We start from the raw sequence: 9069 nt of genomic DNA, 5'->3' as shown, positions 1-9069 counted from the left end.
TAAACCTCCTCATGGCTAACACTGGGAGTATTTCTCTGCAGTTAAGAAGCCAATGCTTATTGGTAAAGTAGCTTCTCTTCCAAACTGTGCTGAAGGGTGTTTTAACAGAGAAAGGTGTGATGTCCACACACATTTGGCATCTGCTCAGATGTCAATGTCTGGTCCATATTCACCTGCCTTTGACCATATACACAGGGCATTGTGAGTGTTGGAAAAAGGCACACCAAGAAATGGGATGATTTTTAAATTATTATTATTAATAATAATGGAAGCTTAACGCATTAAAAGTAATACATTTGGAAAATGACAATTGAGGAAATTCAGTTCATCTGTAAACCTTTTTACTGCTGTTAAGAATGTGTCATTAATAAAATGCGTAAAATTAAAATAAAGAATTTTCTTAACTGAATTGCTTTTGGAGATGTCTTAGGAAGCATTATTTTGACAATGTTAATTGTTATCTTTTTCTTTTTTGATAAATGGATTATGTAAAATTAATTCCCTCACTATGTAGATTTAATCCTCAACACAGGACCACTGTCAGAATTTTAAAGTATTTTGAGTTTTCTAATGAATAGATACAAAAAAGCCATACTTAATTAATTTATTAGTTTGAAATTTGAAATTATAAATCAGTCACTGCCTTTATCTACGGTTTCCTGCATTTGACCAAATCCTACTGTATGAATACCCGAAGAAATTCATTGTAGGATATTTTTGAAGACAAAGTTTTATCGTAATATTCCAAAATGTGGAATAACTCCTCTTCAGTTAGGTCGATGCCATACTCATGAAGAGCCTACAAAAGACAGAGGCAACTTTAAAACTTATTCCAGTGCTTTGGGCGAGCAAGAAGTAAAAACATTAGTTTACCTCGATAAAAAAAAATCTTAAAGAAGTACCCTGATGATTAATTTCCACTCTGTCCTGGATTCTAAGAATATTACAAAAATCAAACCTTCCTTTACTATCCCTTACTCTCTCCATGCCGATACTAGCTCCCTGGGATGCACATGTGAAAACCTTCATGCACAGGGGTTTTGTGCACTTGTCCAACTAGCCCTTGCCTGAGGGAGCATTGGGAACAATTGAAGTTATTTAATAAAAACCACATGTTTAAAAGGCTTTCCCTACTATCTGGAGATGAGATGAAGAGGTGGAATATCTTGTATTCTTCTCGGATGATCTGCAGCCTTTGCATCAGGAGAAACAGAAGGAATAATCCAGCCATATGAGCTATGCAAACCCCTACATATGTAATAATGCCCATGATGCGCTCGGTGCTTTCAATTTCCATGGAAGAAATGCTCAGCCTGTGAGCTTCCCTTCCTAACGCCTCGGTGAGAACCCAACTTGAGTTCACCTGGTGCTAGAAGCCAGGTTAGATACCTGCATCTTTCTAATATTTCACCATCTGCATATTTTAGTACTTAAACAGTTTTAAATGTTCTCAGTGCCCTAAGATGAAAGAAAAGAATGCATTAATTTCTGAGGATTACTTCTGATTTTGGATGCACGTGGGAATTTAAACCCTGAAGGTGACCAGCAACACAGTATGTCCTTGTGTGCTATGCCAGTTGTCATTAGTGTTCTGGCAAACTCAGATTAGTCTGCCCCTTTCCCTCCTAAAGGCTCAGCATCAGAAATCGCTAATGACCCCTTGCAGACAGTGCAGCCATAAATAGCAGCGTTACTGAAGTTAGTAGAGAGCTAATTTCCCCCGTTTCAGTAAATTAAGTTACCTAGGAGATAAAGGGATCTGTACCTCCACAAATCACTTGGTGTCTTGTCACACAGCAGATTAACACCTTTGTAGTAGGATTTTGGAGCTGGGGATTGCTTCTTGATCTAGATCCACGAGGAGTTAGCTGCAGGTTTGTTATTGGTGGGGTTTTGTTTGGGGTTTTGTTAATATCATATTGGGAAGCCTGATTTGAAAATTGTTGACATTGCTTTAACTGCAAATGGTAATCACTGCATGTCCTAGAGGAATATGGCAAATTAAAATCAGATGCATAGGAGCACGATCTTCACTCCTCCTCCCCTGGGCCTGGTCTGCTGAGGCAGTGCCCGAGCGGTCGGAGATCTGCTGTAGATAGACTGCAGTGATAGATGGGGAGCCTCTGGCATGAAGCTGATACGGCCACGTTGATGCATCTTGCTCCTCAGCCGTCCTGAAGGAGCAGGCAGGGACTTCAGCTGCAGCTTTGTGGCAATGCCAGAACATAGCGTGTGCCCACCAGCCCTAAATAAGCACAGATTTAAGAGAGCACTTTTGTGGCTGGTATCATCAACCAGGTTTGTAGTCTGCCAGGTGGTAGGCTGGCTTCCTGCAGCTCCCAGGGAAAGGGAGCGTCAGAAGCACACCTTACCCTTGCCTATTGCAGCCAAGCATTTACTTGCTGTGACTGAGCATCTCACCTGCGAACTGATTGGTTCTTTGAAGTAGCAGTGATACCAAGGGGTGTCACACAGCATTAGGTTGGTTTAGCACTCCCCCATGCCATTTTTTTCCCTTGCAGTTGAATAGCAAACATGCCAATTTACTCCAGAAAAGATAGACATTATTTTTCCTAGTTAAAACAGTATCAAAGATTTTGAAACTAGCGCAGCTAAGCAAAAATCCAAGTCCCCATGGTCTAGATGAAGAGTCACTGTTCCTCAGAATACACCATTGTGTACCTGAGGAGATACAAGGTACTGAAATATTTACAGAGGGCACAGATTCCTTGTCCAGGACAGAACTATGCTGCACACAGAAGAGCAGAGAGAGAAACCAGAAAGGGAGACTCTCAAGCAGGGATCGTTTGAGCCCCTTCCACACTTGGAAGGAACCACACTGGCTGGAGGGTCACAGGATCCTGCAGCTGTGGCAGTGACTACCAGAAGGAATGGTCCTATTCCTTCCCCATGAGTTTGAGAAAGATGCACATTTAAACTTTGGTTAGGGACTGAGGTGTTTCTGGTTTATTTATTCAAGACCCCACTAAGACTTCAGTCCTCAAGGAAGTGTAATCACACATGTAGAAAGATTACAGTGAGTAAGGTCAGTGCTAAACTCACGAAGAGGGGCCAGGATGAACCTTTGGCATTCTGGTTCACTCCCTTTTTTCAGAAAATATTCAGTCAGGAAACTCAGATTAGACTACTGGAATTTTCTAACCGTTAATTGCTAAATGCAACTTACTTGTCTGAAGTCAGCAATATCTAACAGTCCGGTGTGACTTGCATCATAGGACTTAAAAGTTTGTTTCATTGGTCTCCAGTAGCGCAAGACCCGGGGCTGAATCCTCAGCATTGCTCTGAAGAACGATGGGGTTTGTGGTCCAGGACTCATCTAACAAAGTTGGATGAGAAAGACTCGCTTTTTACTAACATCATGATCTACACAACTGGGAGAACACAATGCAGAATGGAAAGGTGTTGGACTGCAACGCTGCCTTAATCCGCGACTGGCTGCTGAATACTTGTTTACAAATTGTTGCAAGATACTGTTTACACAAGACTATTTTAACCTATAACATTTTGATATTCTTGGGAAGTGCAGATGGTATATTTACTTAATCACTGTCAAAGCCCTAACTTTTTGTTATTTGAAACTAATTCCGAAGTCAGTGTTACTTCTGCTCAGATCTCAGTGTTTTCACATATTATGCTTGTCCTTGTTTCAACTCCCTCTTTCAGTCATTTTTAATTCTCTGCAGTGTTCATTTCTCAGACAGAAATTTTTGCTGAAGAGTGACTGAGTGCACAAGCCAACTGTGGCAGCAGGACAGTATTTAAGAAAAAAACCCAAAACCCGACTGTACACTTTCCAAGGTACAGAAAATACAACAAACCCAGCTTTTGAACCTTTCTGCAGTTCCACAGCTGGATGGACCATAGGGTTAATTCTCCTTGGGACAGGTTGTGGCCTCTTCTAGCCTGGCCAAACTTGTTACACTGGCCTACCCTGAATGCCTGCGAACCGCAGAGCTATTCATTAAGGCAAAATTAATTCCACTTTAGCTTTGACACAGGAACGATGAGTAAAGGACTTTGGGAAAAGTCAGCAAGCCCTCATTCACCTTCAGGGTCTGGATCTGCTCTACTATTTTCTTAAAATACAGCCCCATCTCAGCTTCGCCCGACACTCTACTGGTATTTATTATCCTAATTGGGTAAATCCACAGTGCCCTGTTTGTGCCAGTTGCACGTGCTACTGGAGTCTCTACAAGCTTGTGCTTGTAAAGGAAACGTGCTTTTGGCTTTATACATCTGCTATGTGGACACAGAGGCCCTGATGAGTTGTAAGAGGCCAGAGGGCAGCTGCACCTTCTTTCTGTGCTCTTGGGGTATTTACTACTTCAGACTACAGAGGAAGAGCAAGCGAGTACATGCAGAACCCAAAGCCCAGAGTATCCTTCTGGGCTGAAGGGAGGGAGAGGGTGCTTAACAATGACTTCAACTTGTCTCAGAGCCTGGAAACTTCCATGAAGCCCTAGGCCATTGATTATCTCCGGCTTTTGGGATAGAGAAGGAGTTGTGCCTGACACACAAAAAAAGGTGTGGGTTTTGTTTGTTTGTTTTTTAATTTTATTTTATTGTTATTCCTTCTGGTGTGTATCTGTACCTTACTAGGTGGGATGGGCTGAGCGATCCATGAGAAAATTTGATTTTCAGTATTTGATGTTATATGAAGGTTCTCAGAACATGGGCTGAAACCAATTCTATTTCTGAATAGAATAAATAAAAAAATATTTGAGACCACTACACAGGCATTTAAAAATTACTGCCACTTCAGAATACTGGGATGGAATTTTACAGCATCAAATTCTTGTATAAGAAACCTTATGTAAGATAATTAAGTTCTTTGATGCAAAACTTAATAGTTTTACCTTACTCTCCCTACTGGTAGTGAATACTTGATAATTCCTAATGATACTCTCTTCGTACCTTTGGTAGCAATCTGTTCGTTCCACGTCTGAAAACAGTTCAGTAATGTAATTTCTCTATAAAATGCTGCTACTAACCATATCTAAACTAATTAGGCACAGTCAGAAACAGCCTAAAAATGTAACAGGCTCGCTGAATGAGCAGATTTGGAATTTGGCACTGTTCCTACTACATAACTTGATTGGGATGCTATTACCAGTGCCTTCCTTTCTGGGCCAGGAGAGCCAGATTTCTGTGTCTTCCTATCTCTTCCGCCCTAGAGCGGTACTGTGGGCAGAGGGGAACAGCCTGCCTGTAGCTGCTTTGCCTCTTCATCACAGCTTGGGAGGAAGATATCATGGCAGGGAGAGCTGTGAGGGCACAGTGTGTGCTGTCAGGTCCTGGCTACTGGATGTTTTTAGTGACTGCTAACAGCAGTGCTACTGAGATCTTCTGCTGGGCTTCTTGTACAGTGTGGGGTGTGGGGCAGAGGCACGGCTTGTTGACAAGACCTCTAGTCAGGGCTATCTTAAGATACATCCCATGCACTGTTTATTTCTAGCTTGAGTTTAATTTAATTCAACAAAAGCTCTTAAACTATCAGCTTCCATGTTTTCTATTTGGAGTTATTATCCAGATTTTTAACAAATTTAGCCCGTTTACTATATAAGCTGGATACATAGAGTGTGGTCTCAAGGAATTAAATTCTGCAACAGTAGAAGATACTAGATGAATACAGGTGATTAATATAATGGGAATAAATAAGAGAATTCTGGAAAATTCCTGCATAAAGTGACTACAGAAACATCCCATGAAATATCAGGTATGTCAGTAAAACAGAAACTGAAAAAAAAAATTGTCAATTTGATTTTTATGAGCTTTATACCTACCGGCTTTTGTGGCTTTGGTATAATTACCCTCTGGAGCAGCGAGCGTTCCTGTGGCTTCAACAACAAGACACAGTTTTGAAGGAAGTCATAGTATGCAAATCCTCTGTTTTTCTTTAAATCGTATTTTGCTGTTATTTGGTTAATTTCCTCTTTGCTGAATTGCAGGCTGAACTTCTCCGCTATATCTGAAATGCAGAGAAGGAGTATTCATCCTGTCAGTCTTAAGCACAGACACTGTTCACAAGTTCTAGCAGTGACTGCTGCTTACGTGTGTCACTCAGACCGAGCTGCTCGCAGGTGTAGGCATGTGCCTGTACTTATGGGGTGGCAGTTCACGTTTTACAGGATTTGGGGGGGACTTATAGCATGTCATTTTGATTTTCAATGCACAAGAAGTACTCTTTGACATTTACTGAGATAAAAGGTCTGATCTGATGTTCTTAGAGGAAGATGAAGATCTCATGTTCTTATAGCCAGGGCTTTACTTTTAAATGTACAGGTGCACACTGTCTTATCACTCAGGCAAGTGTCCTAACAAAGGCACGTGAAATCCTCTGTCTAGAAGAGAACACAACAGAAGAGCAGCATAGCTCAGCTCTTCTAAGAGTACAATCCAGGAGCCTTTCAAATAAGCAGCCATTCATCCATCAGGACCAGCACAACTAGAAGCAATGCACTAGGTAAAGACTGGGAAATGTGTTTAGGGAAATATCCCCAGGCATTGAAGAGGCAGTGTATTGGGAACTTGGTGAGAAGCTTGTACCTGTCCCATGAGTACCCACAAGCAAAGCCACGTGCTCCTTTTTCAAGGACCAGCTAATTCTGAACAGGGGCGTGAATGCATTTCAGCCAAGGCTACTGTAAGCTATTCTGCTCTGCAACGGCAGGGTGCTACCTGGAGCAGTCATGCAGCACATGTCACTTACTAGCAGCCAGGTGTTACTATTGCTGGGACACCAGAAAGAAAACAGAACACGTCTGAGAATGAATAAAGCACTTTTCAGATGGTTACATACCGAGGAAGTCTGACACCGGGATTTCTCCTAGCTTGCTGACATCCTTCTCTTCACATGCTTTCAGTATGCCTCTCCACGTATGTTGGATGTTCTTTCTTACTTTATTTTCTATGGTTTCACAGTTAAGGACAGGTACAGAACAAGTTGCTGCTGTCTGAGGGTGGCTGGATGCTGGTATCTAAAAGAAAAAGATAGTAGTAATTATTTTTCTATTGAGTTTTACTGCTTGTGTAGACAAACCACCAATGACAAATGCAGTTCCTGGTCTTCCAGGCTTCAGGCTAATGTACCATTTGAGCCACTGCTAAATCCGATTTGAATTGTGTCTGCAGAACCGTAGGTAAAAATGTGAGAGTGTCAAAATGCCAGTATTTATTTAATGAGCCTTGACCGTTTTTTCTTAAATGCTTTACAGATTAAGCCAAATCATAGTTTCTCCAAACTGTTTCTTATTAAACAACAGGTACTGAGTTTCAAAAAAAGCTACATGTTACAGTCTTAGACCAAACACAAACCAGTGCAAAGTCACTGCTCTACAAAATCACATTGCTTTGGTTTGTTGCCGGGAGGACTCTTGTGATGTCACTGGAAAATTATCATCTAGTTGCAATCATGGAAACATGGTGGGATGATTCCCACAGCTGGAATATCCCTGTAGAAGGGTATCACCTTTTTAGAAGGGATAGGCTAGGATTCCAAGCCCAGAAACTGTGCACCCCTTTGAGTAAGAAATCGGGAAAGGATGGCAGAAGACCTGTGTGGAAGAGTAGGGAGTTCATGGGTAAACTCAAAGGGAAGCAGAAGGTCTGTGAATTGTGGAAAAAGGGTTGGAGCACTTGGGAAGAATATAGGAATGTTGTCAGGGTCTGCAGGGATGTGACTAGGAAGGCTAAAGCCCGCCTGGAAATAAAACTGGCAATAGACATTAGGGATAATAAAAAGGGTTTTATTAGATATATGAATAGTATAGGACGACTAGGGATAATGTGGGTCCCTTGCTGAACGAGGCGGGTGTGCTAGTAATGGGGGATTCTGAGAAGATGGAGATATCAAACGTCTTCTTTGCTTCAGTCTTCACTTCAAAGACCCCTTGGGACCCCCAGTCCCCAGAAGAAAGAGAAAGAGTTTGGGAAATGAACAACTTTCCTCTGGTTGAGGTGGGGGTGGTCCAGGAGCGCCTCAGAGGGATCAATGCACACTAATCCATGAACCCTGATGGGATGTATCCACATGTGTTAAGGGAGCTGGCAAAGGTGATTGCTGAGCCACTCTCTATCATCTTCAACAGGTCTTGGCGATCAGGAGAGGTACCTGAAGACTGGAGGATGGCCAATGGCACTCCAGTCTTCAAAAAGGGCAAGAAGGAGGATCCAAGTAACTATAGGCCAGTCAGTCTTACCTCTGTACCTGGAAAAGTGATGGAACAGCTTGTTCTGGATGCCATCTCCATGCAGTTGGAAGAAGAGAAGGTTATGAGGAGTAGTCACCAAGGGGAGATCATGCTCAAGTAATCTCATAGCCTTCTATGATGTCATCACCAGCTGGGTAGATGGAGGGAGAGCAGTGGATGTCATCTACCTTGACTTCAGCAAGGCTTTCAATACTGTCTCCCATGACATCCTGATAGCAAAGCTGAAAGAGCACAGGATAGATGAGTGGACAGTGAGGTGGGTTGAGAATTGGCTGTTGGACTGAGCTTGGAGGGTGATGATCAGTGGAGCAGAGTCTGACTGGAGACCTGTGACTAGCGGTGTTCCCCAGGGCTTGGTGTTGGGTCCAGTCCTGTTTAATATCTTCATTGATGACCTTGATGAGGGAATAGCATCCACCCTCAGCAAGTGCCAATGATACAAAGCTGGGAGGAGTGGCTGACACGCAGGAACACTGCGCTGCCATCCAGAGAGACCTGGACAGGCTGGAGAGCTGGGCAGGGAGAAACCAGATGAGGTTCAACAAAAGCAAGTGTAGAGTCTTGCACCTGGGAAGGAATAACTGCTTGTATCAGTACAGACTGGGGGATGACCTGCTGGAGAGGAGCTCTGTGGAGAAGGACCTGGGGGTCCTGGTTGATGACAGGTTGGCCATGAGCCAGCAGTGTGCCCTGGTGGCTGAGAGAGCCAATGGGATCCTGGGGTGCATCAAAAGGAGCGTGGCCAGCAGGCCAAAGGAGGTGATCCTCCCCCTCTGCTATGCCCTGGTCAGGCCCCACCTGGAATATTGTATCCAGTTCTGGGTTCCCTGGTATAAAA

At 42.9% G+C, this 9069-nt stretch overlaps 1 protein-coding gene across 1 annotated transcript in view; it reads right to left on the bottom strand.

The window, feature by feature from the left end:
* Positions 1 to 676: 676 nt before the first annotated feature.
* The window catches only part of EFCAB6 (EF-hand calcium binding domain 6), a gene marked incomplete at both ends in the record, with an annotated part of 113958 nt that continues 105565 nt past the window's right edge, over positions 677 to 9069 (bottom strand). Inside the window, 4 exon segments of the mRNA XM_084268656.1 lie at positions 677 to 799; positions 3188 to 3337; positions 5805 to 5989; positions 6821 to 6998. Of these exon segments, the coding sequence (XP_084124782.1) occupies positions 677 to 799; positions 3188 to 3337; positions 5805 to 5989; positions 6821 to 6998 (636 nt within the window).

Source organism: Gallinula chloropus (genome assembly GCF_964237585.1).
Source record: "Gallinula chloropus genome assembly, chromosome: 1".
Taxonomy (NCBI): domain Eukaryota; kingdom Metazoa; phylum Chordata; class Aves; order Gruiformes; family Rallidae; genus Gallinula; species Gallinula chloropus.
Note: the sequence above shows the minus strand (reverse complement) of the source record. Positions and strands in the feature narration are given on the sequence as shown.